The sequence below is a fragment of the Drosophila miranda genome, chromosome 3, assembly GCF_003369915.1.
Source record: "Drosophila miranda strain MSH22 chromosome 3, D.miranda_PacBio2.1, whole genome shotgun sequence".
Classification (NCBI taxonomy): domain Eukaryota; kingdom Metazoa; phylum Arthropoda; class Insecta; order Diptera; family Drosophilidae; genus Drosophila; species Drosophila miranda.
The window spans coordinates 8120362-8141668 of NC_046676.1; the positions used below are offsets into that span (position 1 = coordinate 8120362).

Consider the following 21307-nt stretch of genomic DNA (forward strand, 5'->3'; position numbering starts at 1 on the left):
TCTTTCTTATTCCGAACAAACATTCAAAATCGACGTTCCTTTTCATATCTATCTGTATGTATAAAGGATTCTTGCATCTCCCTTTCGACATAAAATAGAATAAAGAACCTTCTTGAGAGTGCCCCTTTTTATTTGCTTGCTGCATTTTCTTGAAATTCATATTTCCATAGAAATAGCCCTATACCTTTTCCCCCCATACCTATTAGTCCAACAGGAAACTTTTTCGCCAGTGTTCCGTTCCTCATGCTTTATCAGAAATGCAAAATTTATCAGCGATTGGGGCCAGAAAAGATAACACAAATGTGCGCTGTTCTACAGCAATCGAAAATGAAATGAAGAAATCAATTTTCTAAACTAACAAATACAAAATTTCTATAGATTGCTTACGTCCATAATTCAAGCACCTCGAAATGGCCCAAACAATCCACCCAGAAGAGAATTTCCAACGGAAACCGAATCAATTGTTTCTATATTTGTGTGCAAGATTGTAGTTTACCAGCGACTGAATAGTTTTGCTCAGTCAAAGGAGAGGACGACGCTTGAATGGTTCCCAATCGAGTGGCCCCACATTTTGCACCTTGTCCCACTGTGCATAAAATAGAGATTGCATAATCCAATGCAGGCCAACCCATACCCTTTCCCTTCCCCCGAATGCACATCACGTGTCTGGGCTGTCTGGCACCTGACAAGGGCCACAGACTTCACTTCACTTTATTTCACTTTAGATCAGATCGGATCGGATCGGATAGGAGGAAGTTGCTGATGATGATGATGGAGGGGCAGACAAACAAGAGAGATTGCGGTCCATTAAGTACCTTTAAAAATAAAAGCGGAATACTACTAACCGCATGGCCCACTAGGATGATACACCCAAGTGCTATATATACATGGGGATACATACATATATGTACGAATATATGCTATTGTATATGTATGTGCTTCAATTATTCAAGAGTACCCAGCAGCAGAAACAGAAACAGAAACAGAAGCAGGAGCGGCGGCAGCAGAGACTTGTGACCACAAAAATCAAAATCAAAAGAAATTACGCACGAAAAATATCTCGAAAATGCCATAAGTTGTATACGTATAGATACACAGTCAGCCAGCCAGCCAGCCAGATACATACATATGTACATACATATAGACAAACTCGAACTGTGGCAAACTATTTCCGTATTGAGTTCTCTTCTCCGATGAATGCCCTGCATACGATTTCTTTGGGCATATTGCACTGAGTGTTTTACCAGACTTATGCGAATGCGAGTAAATTTTTTCGGAGTCATTAGGCTATGAATCGCTAGTAAATTATTGAATTTTGAAAGTTGTTTGGTTTCTCTGACAGAAAAATACTAATATTTTGTACCATTTCATTCCATCATTCGGAAAGAAAGATTTGAAAAATGTCTTGGGGTGAAACATAAAGCCATTTCCAACACAAAAAATGTCTCTAGAATATTTCTCGAAATGATATTTTTCAGACATTTAACAAAGAATTTATGCAGCTTAAATACCAACAAATTATAAGTTTGTTCCAAAAACAGTTTCGAATATTTATGGCGGTGTCAAAAATATTCTCGAAATGAAAAGTTTTATATTTTGTATCTTTCGCATTTGTTTGGTTTTTGGAAATTGCATTGACCTAGAGGAGATTTTGTTGTTTTTCGCGGAGAGTCGTCCGTTGCCTTTGGAATACCCTGCACTGCACTGCACTGCACTCTCCACTCTGCACTGCTTTACTGACTCCCCCACAACCCCCACCCCAACCCCAACACACTCCCACTCATCATCGCTCTCTCTTTCTCTTTCTCTCTCTCGAGATCTTTATGAATTCACGATTTGTTTTTGCTGCTTCTGATTTTTGTGTATATTTTCAAATACATGCCTCTGTGCAACCAATTAGACATTGGTGTGAGTGTGTGCGTATAAAAGAGTGTGCGTGGTGTGTGTGTGTGAGTGTGTGAGTGGGGTACGGGCTCCCGGCTGCCACAGCAAAACCAGCCCATGGCCCATTCCTTGTCCGTCAGTCGCCAGCGCCACGAGGAACGCGGGAAACGCGGCCCACGAAACCCCCCCGGGATAAATATTTAGAAAAAGATTTTCCGAATCGGGCATCGAAAAGTGAAAATTGAAAATCTCCGAGAGATCTCCGACGAAAGAGCGAAAGTTGAGAGTTGAAACGCAATTTAATTTGGCAAACAAAACAACACCAAGAAAAAAACATTCGAAAAACAACCAAATGACATAGAACGGATCGCAGACCGCAGAATATTACGATCTATACGCGAATTTTATTGTGCTGCAAGGGGCCGGACGCGTGCCAGGCACTGGGGCGTTGGACGCCGGCGTCGCAGTCGCAGTCGACGCTGACGACGTGTTTTTTAATATTATTTTTCCTCGTTTTTCACTTTCCCATGTTTTGCCGGCTGTCGGTCGTGTCGTCGTGGGCTTGTTGCCGGCGGATCCGCTCCGAGCGGTTTCAGTTCTAGTTGGGTTTCTGGCGACGAGTGACACACCGAGTCAGAGGCAAAGGCAAAGGCAAAGCCAAAGGCATAACCAGAGATAGAAACAGAAACAGAGACAGAGAAAAATACTAGAAGAAAGAATCCACGACAACGACAACGACAACAACGAAATAGGAAATAGCAATAGGAATAGGAATAGGAACAACAAAATATAGTTGTAGATTTCGCTGATTGAGGAAAACACACAGATACGATTCACACACACACATACACAGATACATTTATTAAGAGAATCCAATTGCATTACTAGTCGAGTGATCGGGAGGCGTGAGACGTGACGAAGACGATGCCCAATAATCGCAATCGCAATCGTAATCGCAATCGCAACAAACGCAATCGAAACCAAAACCAAAACCAAAATCAAAACCAGCAGCAGCAGGAACAACGGGAGGAGGAGCAGCAGCAGGATCCCCAGCCAGAGGCAGAGGCATCATCTTCTTCCATAGCTGATAATGGAAATTCTGGCAGCGTTTCAAATGAATTGGACACGGGCACCGCCACCAACAAAGTTGCTGTGGATCCGCAGCTAGGAGAGTGGGAAGAGCCACCGAAAGCAGCAGCAGCAGCAGCAGTAGAAGAAGAAGAAAAGGAATCCACAAATCACGTAGCGAAAGACGAGACGGAAGAAAAAGAACCATCTACGAGCAGCAACCAAACAGAGATGGGGTCCAAAAACTCCAAGCATCAGACGGATAAATCCGGCAAGCAATCCAGCAATGAGTCGGAGAAGCACAAAAAGGAGTTGGAGCAGCAGGAGGTGCCTCCGTTAAAGGCACCGGGAAGTCCCCGACAAGCCAAGGTCATAGTGCATCGCATTGTGCGGGAAGCGGATGAGACAGATGGGGCAGAGCAGCCAAAAGGGGAATCCCCCATTCAGGATCAATCACAGGATCAGCAGCAGTCAAACACTAGTCAAGATCTGAAAGAAGATGTCGCACAACGCAATGAAGAAGTCCCTGTTCCTCATGTTGCCCCACATCCTCAGGGGCCGCCGCTGCAGCGCAGCACAAAAGTGATCATCCACCAGATACGCCTGGAAAGGGACGATCACGCGGCCGATCAAGAGCGTAAAGGTAAGCCCACCTTTGAGGAGATCAGCACCACCTCACCAGCACCCCCCGGTTCGCTGAGCCTCAGCCAAGGACCAGGATCAGGCACTCTGTCGCCGCCGCCGCGCTATCTGGTAGAGTCGCCCAAGAACGTGTCCGGCGCCGTGGGACAGTTCACGCACTTCGCCCGCGACGTGCAGATCCAGGAGCTGGAGCTGACCAGCGACTGCAGCTCCGGGGAGTTCAATGTACTGGCCTCGCCGCTTGTGTGCGAGGCGGACTCCGAAACGGAGGCAGCACCGGCCACGCCCACGTCAACATCCCCGCCGGATTTGCAGCCGTCCAGCCGCGCCGAGCAACAAGAACAGCTGCGGCAGAAGCGCGCCCAGAAACGGAACGCCCTGGAGACGCACTTCCTGCCGCAGCTGATGCACCCGCGCTACCTGGACAGCATCCTGGAGGAGAACAGCGATCTGGCAGGTGTCGGGCATCCCGGCCTAAATCGCAGCAGCTCCTCCGGAAACGATCTGGCGGGGATGCGCGTTCCGAAGGTGACCGAAACGTTCCCCAAGAGCCAGCTGGACTTTAGCCGTCGGCACAAGCGCAGGGAGGAGCCGGTGGCCCTCATGCTGGAGACGAAGCTGATCGAAGAGGCCAGCGACCTCGAGAGCTGCACTAGACTGCAGAGCGCACTGTCGCCCCAGTCGGAGGACGCGGAATTGGTGTACCTCAGCTCCTCGGCCTCCAGCAGCATGTCCGATCTGATGGAGCTCGAGCTGGAGCAGGCCGCCGCTCTGGCTGAGCGCGCCCTCGTCGACCTGGACACGGATGCCAGCAAACTGTTCCGACGGCCCGACGACGAGATGAGCAGCACGACCACCACGGATCCGGCCACGTCATCGAACGAGACGGAAACGGAGGGCGAACTGGAGACGGAAACGGAAACGGAGAGGGACGCGGAGAGTCGCGAGAGCACACCTGTTAACCAATTCGTGGGCAACGCGGGAGCGGAAGCAGGAGCGTCGGCTAGCAGCTCGTTGTCTTCTCTTTTGAGTGCGGCAACGCCGACGCCCACAGCAGAGCAGCCAACGAGAGCAGAAGATACATTTGTATCTTTCGGATCGATTCGCGAACAGGCCCCAGAAGCCAGCGGCGGCAGTATCGGTGCAGCGTCAGCGCTGTCGGCCACGCGAGAGGAGTTCGTTCGCAATATGGAAAAAGTGCGCGAGTTGATCGAGATGACGCGACGCGAGCAGGAGCACGAGGAGACCAGAGATGGAGTCGTGTCCGCTCCGACTGCTCCGGAGCAGTCCGGTATGCCACGTTCGCCATCGCCCCCGCCCATTCCGCCGCCACCCGCTGGCCTACAGCACTACAATCCCACCACCAGTCCCGACCACCCCCACACAGTGTCCTCCGGTGCCTTGGCGCCTCTCCTGCTTAGCCGCCAGGAGTCCGCGGAGTCGCACTGCTCGGACAGCACCCAGCACAGCCAGTGCACGGCCATCAATCTGGCCTCGCCCCCGCCCAGCTTTGCTAGCAGCAGTCCCCCGCCACAGCCACAGACACAGCCACAGAAACAGCCACAGCCACCCACACCGCCCCTCAGACAACAACAGTACCATGCACCAAAATACCCTGTTCCTCTTTCCGCTCCTGCACCTGCTCCTGCTTTCACCTGCACCCACCCAGAACCCCCCACCGAGCAGCAGCAGCAGCAAGAGTCAGAGATTTCAGTTGCAGATGACGAACCGGAACCGGAATCGGAATCGGAATCGGATCCCATAAAGAAGCTTCGCCTGCTGTGCACCGAGACCTTGGCGTCTATGCCGTATGGCGAGCAGGTGCTCGAGGAACTAGCCAGCGTGGCCCAGGACATAGCGGAGCCAGGAGCGCAGCCGCACAACTCCACCACGATGCCCTATCCCCTGCCAGAGATGCCCCACATTCGGGAGCTGCAGCTGTCCACCAAACACGAGAACAAGTCGTCGTCGTCGTCGTCGTTCTCCTCTTCCGCCTGGCTGGGCATGCCCACACAGGCGGATCCCAAGCTGCTGGTATGCCTGTCGCCGGCACAGCGTCCACTGGTCGGAGAGACCAAGCCCGATCAGCTGCTGGACGACCATCAGAAGTTCGTGGAGCGACGAGGCTACCACGAGCTGAGCAGCGCCCAAGTGCGTGCCCTCGACAGCGAGCAGGAGCAACAGCAGCAGCAGAAGCAGAGCGAGATGCTCAAGACGGCGGCCATGATGCGAGAGTTGCGCAAGAGCCTGACACCCACGCCGCCGCCAGTGCCAGTGAAGAGCGCCGAAACAGCGGCCAAGGCGAGCGCCAAGAGAGATGACGCAAGCGACCCGAAGAAGAACGCAGCATCAGTGGGAGCATCGTCATCGATTGAAAATAAACCAAGGCGAGCAGCTGATCCCATCGAGCAGCAATCGACAGAGCAGCAAGAGCAGCAAGAGCAGCACCAGCAGCAGCAGACCAGATCCAGCCACCAGATGAACAGCAGCACGGACTTCAGATTCCCGGCCACCTCAATGGGCGGAATGGAGAGCGAGCTGGCCAGGATGTTCCCCAGCATGGCCCAGCAGCAGGGCGACATCTTTGAGGAGCAGCGCAAGCGCTTCTCCAACATCGAGACGTCCAACAGCCAGCAGCCAAGGGCGCAGCAGAGCAAGCGGTACTCGAACATCGAGACCAGCTCGTACGAGTCGAAGAAGCGCACGGAGAACGGTCAGGTGATCTACGACATAACGAATTCCAGCCACGAGAAGCAGAGCAACCGCTTCCCGGTAGCGGAGACAGAGGCCAGGTCGGGTTCCCCCGACCACGCCCCGCCGCCACCCGTCCCACCGCCGCCAATTATGTCAGCAACGAAATTAAACGGTTCGACTACGGCAAACACTTTCATTGAGGATGATGACGCGCCCAAAAATAGCCGGCAAGAGCCGGATAGGCGAGAGAATGGCGCGAGAAATCGCGAGAGTGGCACTGCCTCTACCTCCACCTTTGGCGGCACGTATGAGGAATTTCGGCAGCGTGCCAAGGCAGCCGTGGATGCCATTGGAGGACCCCGACCACCACCCCCCGCCCCGGCCAACGGGTTGGACAATGAGAAGGTGTTCAAGGACTTCGATCGGCTCTCGCAGCAGATGAACGCCGAGCTGCAGTCCACGAGGGAGCGGCGCGAGAAGTCCGCCTCGCTCTTCGATCTCAGCGGGATGACCAGGAGCCAGGGGAAGCATCCGCTGGAGGAGTTGAAGCAGCGGCGGCACGCCCACATGCAGGAGCTTGAGCGGGAGATCGAGCGGTCTTCCCGATCGCGGCAGGAGCGCATGTCCTCGGTGCCACGCAACATGGAGAGCACACCCACGTCCAGGACCTACGAGATTCCCATCGAACTGGAGCTGGAGCAGGGGCAGGAGCAGCGTTCCCGGCGCGCCGAATCCATGTGCAACCTGAGCGAGCCACGCCCACGGCCACACACCTCCGTGGGGCACTACAACTACAGCAACAACAACAGCAGCTTGTCGCAGGACGACTGGGCGCGTTATGCCAGCGATCTGGGATACTCGGAGAACATCGCGCGACCCTTTGCCCGCGAGGTGGAGATCTGCTACCAGCGTCAGGGACAGAATCCGACTCCCAGGCAATCGCAGCCCATCCGGGCGCCACGCCTCTCTGCCAGCACCAACGACCTGAGCAGCAGTGGCCACCAGCACAGCTTCGATAGCCACAACGCGTACGGCGGCCGGAGGACGCACGCGCCCATGCTTAGCCAGGCGCCACAGCAGCAGCGGCCCCACTACGCCAGCTGCTACTCGATGATCGAGCGAGATCCGAATCCGAAGTACATCAGCACCACCTCCAGGCGAGGCGTGAGCCCGGGCCCAGCTCCATCGCCAGTCATAGGCGTACCGCCGCCAGCCTATGATCGCCAGCAGAGGCGATCCTCGCTGCCGCGTGAGCTGCACGAGCAGCAGCTCAAGTACATCCTGTCCAAGGAGGAGGAACTGCGCCTGGAGGTGGAGCGGCTGCAGCTGGAGCGCCGTCGCCTGATGGAGGAGATGCAGCGGGCGCCCATATTGCCGCCGCCACAGCGACGGGAGAGCTATCGGCCGGCGGCCAAGCTGCCGACGCTCAGCGAGGACGAGGTGTTCCGCCAGCAGATGGCCGAGGAGTGGATGAACAAGGTGGCCGAGCGTGAGGAGCGGCGCCAGCACAAGATCATCAAGATCTCCAAGATCGAGGACGAGCAGGACCATGCCACAGAGCGGGCCAACATAAGCGACGAGTTCCTCAGCGCCGTCAAGGAGCGACGCCACAAGCTGGCCATGCCGGCGGACAGTGACTGGGAAAGCGGGGCCGAATCGCAGCCCCAGGCCAACCCCCAGGTGGGCGTGGCCGCCAACGAGTCGTCGTCGGATGTGGAGGCAGCGCCCGTGCGCATCCTCGAGGGCCAGGCGGAGGCCAGTCTGCGACAGCTTCCGAGGCATCTGCGCGAATTTGCCAAGTTCTCGACTAGCGAACAGATGCCGGATGGGGCACAGGTGGAGCGGCACGAGCAGCAGGAGCGGCGCGAGGAGGCCACGGACCACTCGCACAGCAGTGCCAGCCAGAAGACCAGCATCGTGAAGACGTACAAGGTGTCGCGTCTGCCGCCTTCCGTGCAGGGTGAGTTTTCCTCCTCCTCCGGTGGCGGAGGAGCTGCTGGGACGTCGCCCAATAATCGTTATCGTTATCGCAATCGCTCGCAAACGGCGAGGCTCGTTAGTCGTAATATTCCACTTGGACTAACTGGACTAACTGCTTCCGTAACTAGTTCCCGCTCATCGCCCGAAACAGACCCATCTGGTCGTGGTTGTGGTTCCCGTTCCCCCATCAAAGGCTCCCTGTCGTCCCACTCCCCCATCCACACTCCATCGCCATCTCCATCGCCACCTCGACCCACAAGCACCGCCATTAATGATCCCGCCCAGGCGTCCACATCCACCTCTGTCGCACCCACCATCTTGGGCACTGCCCTCCTTGTGGGTCTGTCCCTGCTGACGGCCTGGAATAAGTTTAGCTAGATCCCATAGCTCCATTATCCCCCTCCCGCTCCCTCCCACTCACCGGTGTACGGCCATCTCCCTCACACACCATCCATATTGTAGATACACTCTCTGTCTGTCTCACTCTTTCTGGTGTACGTATCTCTATCTCTCTCTCTCTCTCTCTCTCTCTCTCCCGATTGTTCATTGTGTGCGCCTTCCTCCTACTCTACTCCTCCACACAGACGATGCAACAGAATCCACCTGCAACAGTCATCCCGTTGGCCACGAAAGCAGCTCTTCGACAGGCCTGCCGCGGTCGCCCCTCCCGAGCATGTTCAATGGCGACCTGAAGGAGCTCTTTGCCGGGTCGCCCTTCCGCTCCAAGATCTTCGAAGAGTTCGACAAATACTGGCGAAACTTTGAGCATTCGGCGTCGAACAGCTTCTAGAGAGCATACCGAAACCCCCCTTTGAACCGGAAGCAGAACCACAATCCAATCCGAATGCTTTGACCCTCTATAACCACCCCTCTCCCACCCTTCCACGCAGCTGCATGCAGCCTCACCGCCCCCGCCCCCGCCCATGTCCTCTCTACACTCAGCTCCTAAATTAGGTGAAAATTTGTGCAAAAAATATTGTTTTGTGAAACTCTTGTTAAATGTTTGACATTGAAAAATTAATAAAAACAAAATTTATACTTAGTGTTGTTTAATGTTTAATAAACGAAAACTATTCGATTAACCAGAAAATGTTTATTGATATTCGATTACTTGTTGCATTTTCCTGTATTCCATTCCGCATGCCGAAACATTTTCCATTTACAATAGTTGTGTGATATGTCCAAAGAGAGAGATGATATGCTTGAAACCAAACTAATCCATGTACAGATATATTCTTTATAGATGTGTAGTGTACATTACATAGTCATACCATATAACACTGTGCGATTAAATTAATGTTTGAATGTGTCTTACACGAGACAAAAAGTTGCTCTTTGGCTGTGGGTTGAGCTGACCATCTTTAGAACTGGCAATATACTCCCAAAATATTCTTTAAAAATGCAAAACTATGGATGACTTTACGCACTTTAATAGTTTTCACTCGGTATCTATAGTGCTGATATCCTACATAAAAGACGTACAAAACAAGGATTTTGTAGGGTTATTTAAAATGGTTTTGAGATATCAAAATATTTGTCATTCTTTGCACAATTTTACATAATTCCAAAAAGCTTTTTTAGTTGGGGAATTAATTGCAGTAAAAAAAAATAAAATCTTAAAAAATACCCTACAAAACAAACATTTCTTTGGTTAATCTCAAAGTTGAAGAAACATGTTAAATTGGTAGATATAATCTTCAGGCTGGGCATTGTATTAAATCCAATGAAAGATTATATATATTAATATCTCTTTGAAAACCCATCAGGGTTTTTTTTGTGGCGGTTATGTTGGATGTTATAAAGATTTTTGTCTCGTGCAAATTTCAAAAAGACTGTCGCGCAGTGTAAATATGCATACAGTGCGTTTGGAAACTATAGGACTGACCTAACCATTGCAATGCCCTAACTTAATTAATTAACTGCTGACTGCCTTGGAAATGCGTCCTAATTTGAAACATTATATCGAAGTGCCTTCGTAAATGATCTTTATTCAATGCTTGTTACCAGATGTCGGTCTAATTCAGTTATCGCTTTCATTTGATCAATTTGATTCGATAAATGAAATTATTCAATGAGGAAATTCATTCGATAACCGAAGAAAAATCAAGACAATTGTGGGCACTGTTCAAGAAAAGTATTCAGATGTACATCAGACACATATTAGATCGATTCATTTTAATATACGACCTGCTAATGACCCATTAATAGATCATTTAAATATATTATTTTCTTCTAAATTTCTTGTTTCCGTGTAAACGCAACCCGTAGCTTTGAAACGCACTGCAACCAAACACCCATAGATAAATACGTGTTTAATTTAAGCTTAAATTAAGTCAATGTTTAGATTGCCTTGTAAATGAAAAGCTTTGCTTAATCTGCTCAGACTCTGCGCTCAAATGTCTTAGGGCTAAAATCGGCTTAACCCTTCTTCGTACTCGTACAATATACCAATTCCCCTTCAAAGGCAATCGAGAATTTGCAAGAGAAGACACAAGAAAAGATAGAGGAGAAGAGAGGAGCCGAATCGCGATTAAGCGGAAATTTTAAATTAATTCCATTCAATTGCATGGAAAACAAAGTGCAGTCCGACCCGACTCCGACCCGACAGACGTCTCGTTTGTTCAAAGAAGAATTACGGAATCGGGGGCAATTGAGCGGAGAGACAGAGACACAAGACAGAAGCGCCGACTGCGAAAGAGAATGAGAGGGAATGCAGAAATCTAACCGAATGCTATCATTTAGACAGAGGAGCAACAGCCACTGCAACAGCAACAGCAACAGCAGCAACTGGCACAGAGACTGGACCGGCCATGAGTGTAAGGCTGCGACCACGACCGCCCAAGCAGACGCGCTTCCTCCTCAATCCGCAGCAGCTGCAGCGTCAGAGGCAACGACGCAGCTGGTCCGAGAGCGATCTGCTCAAGGAGATCGACAGCGAACTGCAGCTGGCCAAGGGCTTCCTCTACGCGAATGGTGTGTCAAAACAGAGCCCCGAACCGAACTGAACCGATCCCAAACACCCTCCCCCCACCCCCTCCATGGCCCCCTAAATGTTGTGACTCCCCAGCCCCCGCTAATTTGTGCAGCTGCTTGTTGAGTGTCTAACCCCATTTTCGGTATAATTACGACTAAATTGAGTTTAATTTTAGTTTTTCATTTTCGTGTCGAGTGAATTTCGCGCATCCGCCTGAAAGTATGCAGCGAATTTCACTCTCTGTTTTCAGGAAATTCTCAGCATATTGCGTATACGACGTGAGCACCGCACCTCTGGTCATTTCCCTCACTCAACTATATATATATATATATATATATATGTATATCTTTTGGCTGTATTCCGTTCATAATTTATGACCCACTTGAGTCAAAGATCTCGCTCTTACTCGCTCTCCAACGATCTACCATTCAGGGTCTCCCTCTCCGGTCTCTGTTTACGAAAGCATCCAAAATAAAAAGGTTGTTTATACTACTCGCACTGGGCGAAGGAAATACGAATTATATTTTTCATCTGAGATGCGAGAACAGAACTGAGAACTTTCGTTCGTTCAACAAATTTGTTTGGTTGCGCTCGCACACAAATTGAGATTTTTTGTTTTTCGGCTGGGATTTCTTGGGGCGGGCCGTTCTGAATACGTTTTTGAAAACGAACCAACGAAAATCCAAGCAACCTGCACAAAAATGAAACACTTTTCGTAGTCGTCGTCGTGTTAAAGTCGTGTGAGCAACGCGAAGGCGCGTCAGCAAAAGAAAGAAACCGAAAAAATAGAAAATAGTCCGAAGTCAGAAATCAGAAATCAGAAATCGCTTCTATATTTCCACAGCAATAGAAAAAAAAAAATGGGGCAGGGTTAGTCGAGCGTTTTGTATTTAAATTTTTTTGTGTGTGTTTCCGTGCCTTTCCCCGGCTGCCACTTGGTCCCCTACGAAAGATACACGCGGGCCCCAGCTGCCCCCAAGTGAAGTGAACTGAACTGAGTGAAGTTTCGAGAGACTCCCGACAAACCGTATCTATAACCCCCCAAAATTTTGCCATCTGCCCTCCGACTTTTGCAGAGTACACTCAGAGCACGGGCACGACGATGTTCGCACCAAAATTCAAGGCACGCGCGCCTTCAGGATCAGGTAAATGGCAGCAGCTATGCCAGCGGATGCACCACCGTCTGCACCGCCTGCACCATCTGCACCGCCTGCACCGACAAATGGCACACATGACGTTTTCAGTGGGTTGTCTGGCTGTTTTCTTTGATGTATGTAGATGATGATTCAACGGCGAAACTCGGGCTGTGAATGGAAATTTCAATCTTTTTGGGACTTGAGTGACTACACTCACTTCTCGCGAAAATCCATCGTTTCCCAATCAACTTTTCATCTCGCGATTTATCGCCCTTATTTATAGATTATTTTATGAAGATTTTCTATTCTGTTTGGCTTTTTCTGAACTTGATTTCACTCGCTTTGGTTCGTTTCGGATTGTTTATTTTAAATATTTCACATTAGTTCATGTTAATTGTGCGCACACCAAAATTTCAACATGATTTAGACGAGCATTTTGGAAAATCCAAAGGCTGGAAAGGGGGGCGGGCTGATGTGGTGGGGTGGGGTGGGGTGATGTTGCTGGAGGTGCGCCATGGCTAAATATATGAAATGACGTACGATCACGCAGAGCAGAGGAAAATACGGGAAAATATTTATTACAATATTGCAATGTGCTCAATTGTTGTTCTTGTTAGCCGCCGCCCACACGGATTCCGCCTTTTACAGTCTCCAATAAAAGTTCACGCCATACGAAAGCAACACGAACACTGCCCAGAGATACTTGGATGCTCTCTGCCATGTCGCCCTGACCATTCCATTCTATTCTAATCCATCTGATGCCCGATTCAGATTTGTTTGCCTTGGGGTTTCGTTTCCATTCGGCTGGATGGAGCCAGCCATGATCTCCATAAGGCTCCACGGGGGCGTACACAAATCCATCAAAAATCCATCGTTTCTCGATTGGCGTCATCTGATGGCTGATATGTAGCTCCGGACCGGACTTTATCTATGCTATACGGGCGGTATGGGCTTTGGAGATTGGTAGAAGATCCCAAACACATATTTATTCGAAGCATTAATCTGTACGAGTATGTTTTTATTTTTAACATTCTCTACTCTCTGGTTCTATTTTCTTTATATTTTGTTGTTGTTGTGCCTTTGGCTATGCCAAAGAATGGAAAAGTATAAATTCAAAGACTTTTAGTGAGTGAAAATAATTTATAGGTTTTTTTTTTTTGGTATAAATTCAGTTGAACTTGAACGAAAAGTTCGCGTATCTTCCTTTCGGTTGGAAACGGGACGGGGAAGGGCGATTCCCATATTGGTTGATGACGTTGTCGGGGATGAAACGGGGATTATACATTTGATGGGGGCTATAGTACTGATGGAGATTGGATCAGATTGCTCTGATGATGGATAAGTCTGATAATTTTGAGATCGCAGGTGGCTAAACGTCAAACATAACAGAGCAAAGTGTGGGAGATAGGGCTTCTCCTTCTGGTTGATTGATTTTAGAATATTGAGGAGAGTTTTTGACTAGAAATTTATCATTGAAAGATGGAATATATAGTTTGATATTATCAGGAGAAATTTAGATATCTCCGGATATATACAAGATGCCATATCTGTCTCAAAAACATCGTTTTTGAGGTTTCCCAGCTATGCGACTTTCTTCTAGTATTGTTTTCATAATAATTTAGCAATATAAACGATCAATAAAATCTTCCGTTTTCGATACAATCTGTTCCCCCTCCCCTTCTTCCCTTCTTCGTTCAGAAGTTCCCCGTTCAATTAGCAAAGCCACAAATATCCACTCCATAAATAACCGAAACTCGGGAGTCCCCCGATCCCACTCCGCAGACGGGCGCGCTCTCCCTAGGCATTCCACATAAATCAACTCAGGAAATGCTCTCAATTTGCCAGAGGCGGCCGCACCCATTCCCAGTTCCAGCCCCTGCCCCAGTCGCAGTCGCAGTGACAGGTCTCCGACTCGAAAGCAGTTCCGAGTGGAACTCCCGACTCCCGTTGCCATTCAGATTCAGTGACAGGTTGCACAGGCGTCTATGCAGCTACATATATGTATCTATCCCCCGCCTCCCTCAGCCCTTTTTCATGCTTTGTGCTGGATTTTCACAAGGCCAACGCGGGTCGGGCTCCGCTATGTGGAAAACACTTTGGAAATGATCCAAAGTGAGAATTAAATGGTTACCCCAGTCATTGTTGTTGTCGCTGTGCCCGATTCGTTTCAGAATCTTTCTTGTTTGCAAATCGATAAATTTCAAATGAATTGCCTCCAACAACGATATTCGAAATGCGACTTCTGCTCGACTGCGGGCGCTCCTTGAGGGTGTGCCGCTCTATCGCACTCAAGTGCCTTTATTAACATTTTTTCCAAGCGAATTTTCCGTTTGATTTGATTCTAAAGCAGCAGCACCCGGGCAGCAGTGTCTGCCCGTCCACCGGAAGTGCCCCGCCAAACCAAACCAAATCGAACCGAACCAATCGAAGCCAAGCCGAGCTCGAGCTCGAGCTCGAGAGTCGGTTGCAATGACAATTGTCTTTGTGTCTTTTGTTTTTGGTCTGGCTTTGCCGAAGAGTTGTTTTGTTTTTTGGCCAGCAACAAAAAGCCAACGAAACGCAATGAAATCATTCCGGGGAACCTTTTGTCGCCGCACACATTTCCGTTCCATTTCGCATTGCACGCATAATTGGCGCCCAAGTCTGGGTACCGTACCTGGGAGGGTATCTGGGAGGGAGCCAGAGGCCGAGCCGCCTCCCCTTTCCGCGCTTGATCGAGCACCGAACTGCTCCCACAATTCGAGTAATTGATCTTCTGCTGAGTGCTGGGTACTGGGTACTGCCGAGGAGCGACTGCCCCACCGAACTGGGTGTGTTGTTTGCCTGCTTTTGGCTGCTCGCTGGCTGATTTTGCCTTTTGTCTCCATTCTCATTCCCAGTCCCAGTCCCAATCCCATTACATTCCCCATTTGGGCCACGCTGGCGCGCTCTGCTCGGTGCTGCCGGGTCACGCAAAATTCAGTTCGCCTCGAGCCGTGCGCGGAGTCAGCAACTCAATCAGCGACATCGCTCTCCAAATCCGTTTCCGTGTCCATAACAGCGTGTATCAGTGCCCCATCCTGTGCCCCATCAGCTAGGTAAATCCATCAAATCCGAATACAAATCAAAATGACATCCATAAACGGGTGTGACTCAAGTGACCAAAGGATTTTTGTGTGTGTGTGTGTGTGTGTGTGGGAATTTGATTGACATTTTCGAGGAGAAACTTCTCCTTTTGATTCGATTGTATAATTCAATTAAGTGCTGATTGAATAAAGACGTCAGCGCGCCCACATACGAAACATCAGACCTCCGCCCACCCCCCTGCCCGCCCCCACCAGAAACAGCAACGAAAACCGCCAACACATTTAGAGGCAGCATCGATGGTGCCTCCTCTGTGAAATACGTGTCAATGTCTCGAAGGCAATGCGCCGCCTAGGGCAGACAGCAGCAGCAGCGGCATATGTATCTGTATCGGTGTATCGGTGCCTCTATCTATGGGTTTTGTTTTTTTACAGGTGGCAAATAAATCTGTATAATGAAAGATTTTGGCTAGACCCAATGCAAAGGCTGCACAGACACAGCGCGGGTTTCTTCGCAAGTAAGAGAGGAACTCAGATCATCGGAAAGGGAAGATTTCACATGGCACTGAAAAATATGCTGGTTGTCAAATTTCATCTTTTGACGTTTGAATCAATCTATTTGTGGTGGCCATTTTGTCTTAAATGTTATTAAAAGAAGACACAAATACCTTTAAAGAAGGACAATTTCGAAGGGTATGTCTTCCTGAAACATTATAACACAAATACTTAATAGAGAGAGTAGGGCAAGAATTTGTTGTTTGGACCTCTATTCTGGTACTTCAATTCTCCTTCGGGCCATCCTTCGCCTCTGATCTACTCGGCTCCGTCTGCTCGTCAATGCCTTGGCAGCTAAGTCGGTCCTCGGAGTCCGATAATAAAATACACGACCTTTGACGATAGCTACTACTAGTTACATAGCTACTAATGCATTCAATGCATTTAATATAATATACATTTTGTATGCCATATGAACATCTAGTCGAAGATTTCGGTGTACAGATCTTTCAAAGAAACCAATGTTTGATCATGTCTGAACATGAACATGAGTTTGAGAGAGATGCCTTTTAGAGGTTTTCGGTGCCGTTCAACAGACCTATTGTTCATTTGATATTTGAGACTTATCGATATCGATTGCGAAACACCTGAGAAGCAATCGATGAGAATATTCGTATGGTTTTGCTGATATTAAGATAGATCGATCTTCTTCGATTTGTTTTGGTATAATCGTTTCGTTGCGGGCCAACAAACCCTTGGAACACACCTCGCATCGTTCTTTAACGGTTCGAGAATATACAGATACGTTTGTACGTGAATATCTATTTGTGTGATTGTGAATGCTAAACATGCGCCAAATGCTGTGACTCATCCGCAGCGCCTTTACACTCCCCTTCCGGCCATCCGTCCGTCCACCCATCGGGTGTGAGAGTGTGTGCATGCGTGAGAGCGGTGCGAGAGTGTGTGTGTGTGTGTTTTGGGCGATTTTTGAATGGCTGCCAAATGGCGGCTAGGCTTCCTTGGTCGCCGTCCGTCGTATTAATTATTGCTGTTCCACGTCGCTATGTTTGTTTGTCAATTTGTCTTCGCTCGGTTTGTTGACTGCCGAAACGAAACTATATTCGAGAGAAGGAAGAGAACTAAAGGGAGGGGAGGGTAAGGAAAGGGAAACCACAGATTGCGAGCGTGAACTTGCTGACAAGTGTAAATGTCCAGGGGAGGGGAAACTCAATCTCTGAAAGATCTCGATATCCGGCGCCCCTGAAGATGTCATGTTGCCTGTGCCCCCCCCCACCTGTGCCCCAAACGCCCACGCTCTCAATCATTGAAAACTTTCAACAGGCGTGTGGACACCGTACGGTTCCGCCAGCGATCTGAACCACAGCTCATCGGCGGCGCCCACGCCCCCGCCGCCGCCCACGCAGCCCGTGTGGACACCGCAGCCATCGCCGTCGTTGAGCGGCCGCAAGGAGTTCCGTCCGGTGCGCTTCGAGTCGCCCACCCTGCCACGCCGCTATACGGCACTCCAGCAACAGCCGCAGCAGCCGCAACAGCAGGAGCCACAGACGAAGAGCACGACGACGATACCACCCTGGTCGCATACAAACGGAGATCCCTACTCCGACTACACCGAAACGGACTGCTCCGCCCATTTTGGCCCAGTGGCGCCATCAGCCAGCGTCTCGGACAAGATCAGAAGTAGTACTTTCCACCCACACACACACACACACACACACACACACACACACACAGACAGATACAGTTCTCCTTGTGCTAGTCCTTTCTCTGTCTCTCTTTCTCTTTGTGTCCCTTTCTCTCGTTCTGCCTTTCTAACGTTCGGTTCTCGTTTATCGCCCCAAAAGCCTTTGAACGCTCGGCCTCCACCTCGGAGCTGCAGAGGCCGTTCGTGCGCCGCCAACTGTCGGACACTAGCCGCCCAGCCTATAGGCCCAATGAAGTCAGTAAGTATCCATGCAATTAGGGACCCAGCCGAGAGTGTTGGCAAATGACCACAGGGAAAGCTCGCGCTCACGTTGCTGCACAACACTGACCTTTGTACACCCGTGTCTCCACCCGAAGACCCACAACCCAATCCGTCTCACATCCCCACAATGAACCAACCACTAACCGTTAATTAATCTGCGGTTTCCAGTCTACAAAGTCAAGCACGAGTATATGAGCGAACCGGAAACGGACCACGATCGTCCGCGCAAAATGGCACAGTTAGGTCGGAGGCAGTACGATGGCATCGGTCCGGTGACCAACGATGGAATGCCCATCATACTCAGATCGGTAAAGGATACAGGGGGCCGGGAGGGAATTGCCACTTGATGTGGGTCCGATGTGAAATGTGATTTGTGATATGCAACTGTTTCCTTATCCACCCCCCCACATGCAGGAGGTCCAGGAGCCGCATCAGCATGAGTGGTACAAGCGCCTCTATCAGACCATACACAAGCAGAAGAACGGCGGTAAATGTCTCTCTCCCTCTCTCACTCTCTCATATTGGTCTGAAGCATTGTGAACTCCATAAAATCCCCAAAATCCAAATCCCAAATCTACCCTCCATGAACCACACTCCCATCCCGAATCCCTTACCCCCCTTTAATGCTTCAGTCCGGTCAATGATTTCTCCTCTTTGGTCTGTCTCTTCACAATATCTCATTCTCCCATTCGCTTTGCCTCAGACGATTTCGTGATACGCTACAAGTGTCCCAGAGGTGATTCTTTGATCTTTAAACTATACCAATTTCCGCCCTAAGTAGCCTTCCATTTGCCACTTACCCGCTTTGCTTGTACATACATTCTCGTAGATAGAGATAGAAGCCCAAGGCTGTGGTGCCTGCTTGAAGCAGAGAGCTTTACCCGTAGTGCATGCTTTATTATTATTTGGTTTGTCTACATATTTTATTTCTCTCATACGAGTATCTCCGTTTCTAGCTCATTGACAATTTGGAAGCTTATACGTACTAAATTTCACGACTAACCAACCTAATCTAAGGCCTTACTCACCCACCAAACACCAATTCCACCCGCCAACCACAGCACAAACGCTAGCCTAACATCATGTCCGCCGCCAGTACACCATCCAAGCAATGTACGAGTAATAACCGCATTGGTAGAGCCTGATACCGAAGATCCCAGCATCGAGCTGGTGACCCCGACTAATGTGTGTCTCTTCTATTCGCCCCTTGCGTACCCATACAGCCCGTCCGTCGTACAAGAGCAACGGTTACGTATCAGAGCCCGAACCCAACTACGACTCCGACTACTCCACGGTGAGGTACCGCACACAGAATCCGCATCGAGTGCAGTCAGTCTCCTCGGCCGTCAATGTGCGAAACCTGAGCCAGGACGAGAAGTAGGTCACCCCCCAGAATTGAGTTTGCCATTGAAGTCGACTCAAAGAGTGTTGCTCCTTTCAGGTTGTATGGTACTATGCCAAATCCCATCAAGTCGGCTCAGAATTCGTATAAAAATCAGCCAGGTCGCATCGAGGACTACACCACAGGACATTCGTCTGTGTCCGAAAAGGAGAAGAAGGAGGTAAGTCCGAACCGAAGGCGAGCATTCATCAACATCACCACGGCTTGCCAATTTCGGTGCTAAGCTCACAATCATTTAACCCCTTTAACACCTTTAACCCACTGTAGACCAAGAGTCGGTAGTCGCTTAATTGATCCACTTACGAGTATACCCGACACTTGTTGGTTTCTTGGAAATATATATTAATAGACTTACAGAAAATAAAGTAGAATTCACTTTGATGTAAAAATATATAGATTGTATTAATATAGATGTTATATAGATATTAATATATAGATGTATTAAAAAGTCTTTTAATACGTCCCACATTTAATCTAAACACAAAACACTTTCAGTTAAATTTAATATATTCAATGTGGGAGATATATTTACTTTAAATATTAAATAGATTTGATCTTAATAGTAAAATATGTTATTTAAATATGAAATGTATTTCATTTAAATATACAATTTATTTAAATCAAATATTCTTAAATTAATGTCAAAATTTAAGTGAAAAAAGATTCTTCTTACAATTACCACTCTCGGAGCAAAACTATTGGTATATATTAGAACTTCAGGCCTGTACATTTATACCTACATATATTTTTCCTAGTAAGTCGATGTATCAGCTTCTGTCTGTCTGTCTCTTGAGGTACCAAGCCTTTTGAAAATTTTCACTTAGAGAAGGGTGGGAATATCTTTCTCTTTCCACCTAGTGGTTGAATCTGGGACTTTATACTCGTAGATAAATTTGAGTGTCGGGTATTTTAGGGTCGGATTACTCGACTATGGCGGTCTCAAATGTTTTCCCTGCTACAACCGAATATTTTGACCCAGCACTGCCATGATAATACCTGACCCCAATTCATTCGCATACACTCATTCACTCATACAGTCATTCAGATCGCGTCAATATTCTAACTCACAGCAAATATGTATTCTATTCACAATTCTAGTGGTGGGACGAAGTGATGGACATCTTTAACGGGGTATGGCACTCTACTATATTTGTATTCCTAGATCGTATCTTAACTGCTGTTACCACAGTTTTAGTTTTAGCTTATAGTTTCCGATTGTTTTCCGTCGTTTCAAGTCGATTTAAGCCCGTTCCCTTACTGCTTACTGTATCTCTCCTGTTTCCTGTCTAATTACCCGTCTAACCGATCCATGCAATACCATGCGAACAGTGGCTTAGGGATCATACGCGCATACCGCGCATTATAATAGAGTTTGTCGATGATTTCGATGGAATCGGAGTAAGTTTCTTTAGAGAGAGAGCGAGGCAGGATCATCGCCAAGGCACCTCAACTAATACAAATACCAAAAATTGAAGCAAATCAAATCAACAAATGCACTCTGAATATCCCCTTAAATGCTGACTAATGTATTCTCTTTCCCCACGATAGAATCTAGAACAATCGAAGCTATCTCCACTCTACACAGAAGGCAACTTGTCCAGGTAAGTGGGCCCAAGGATACCCGAACATCCACCGCTGCTGACCCTCCTCCTCCTCCTTCTGGTCGTTGCAGAGCTCTGGCCAAGGAATCCGGCTACACCAGCGACTCCAACCTAGTCTTCCGCAAGAAGGAGCTGCCCGTCAGCAGTCCCCTCAGCCCCGTGGAGCAGCGACAGGCCTACAAGAGTCTACAGGCAGGCGGAGAACCGCCCCTTTTCGGCTTCCGCAAGCCAGCGCCCGAGAGGCCCAGAGGTAAGTGAAGAGATAGGCTTTCTTTTGATTTATAATCCCTAACATAAACATAAGACGCTGGCCTAATCCCCGGACTAATTCACTAATTAATCGTAATCCAAATGGTGTTGGTTCTATCGGGTCTATCGATCACTT

At 48.9% G+C, this 21307-nt stretch overlaps 1 protein-coding gene across 25 annotated transcripts in view; it reads left to right on the forward strand.

Moving 5' to 3' along the window:
• LOC108159544 (sorbin and SH3 domain-containing protein 1) overlaps positions 1-21307 on the forward strand; it is a 40393-nt gene that overhangs the window by 7671 nt on the left and 11415 nt on the right. For 2 of the 25 annotated variants that reach the window (XM_033390480.1, XM_033390481.1), the window contains exons 2-12: positions 2773-8248; positions 11011-11241; positions 18088-18227; positions 18334-18406; positions 18623-18655; positions 19143-19296; positions 19361-19481; positions 20420-20452; positions 20651-20719; positions 20870-20922; positions 20994-21172. In XM_033390480.1, coding sequence (XP_033246371.1) covers positions 2809-8248; positions 11011-11241; positions 18088-18227; positions 18334-18406; positions 18623-18655; positions 19143-19296; positions 19361-19481; positions 20420-20452; positions 20651-20719; positions 20870-20922; positions 20994-21172 — 6526 coding nt within the window. In that variant the 5' untranslated portion in view covers positions 2773-2808. Of the gene's footprint in view, positions 1-1856; positions 8249-11010; positions 11242-11943; positions 12113-12318; positions 12388-17276; positions 17634-17797; positions 17897-18087; positions 18228-18333; positions 18407-18622; positions 18656-18875; positions 19033-19142; positions 19297-19360; positions 19482-20419; positions 20453-20650; positions 20720-20869; positions 20923-20993; positions 21173-21307 lie in introns of those variants that run through there. The other 23 variants (XM_033390493.1, XM_017292946.2, XM_033390495.1 and 20 more) reach the window with 23 other exon arrangements.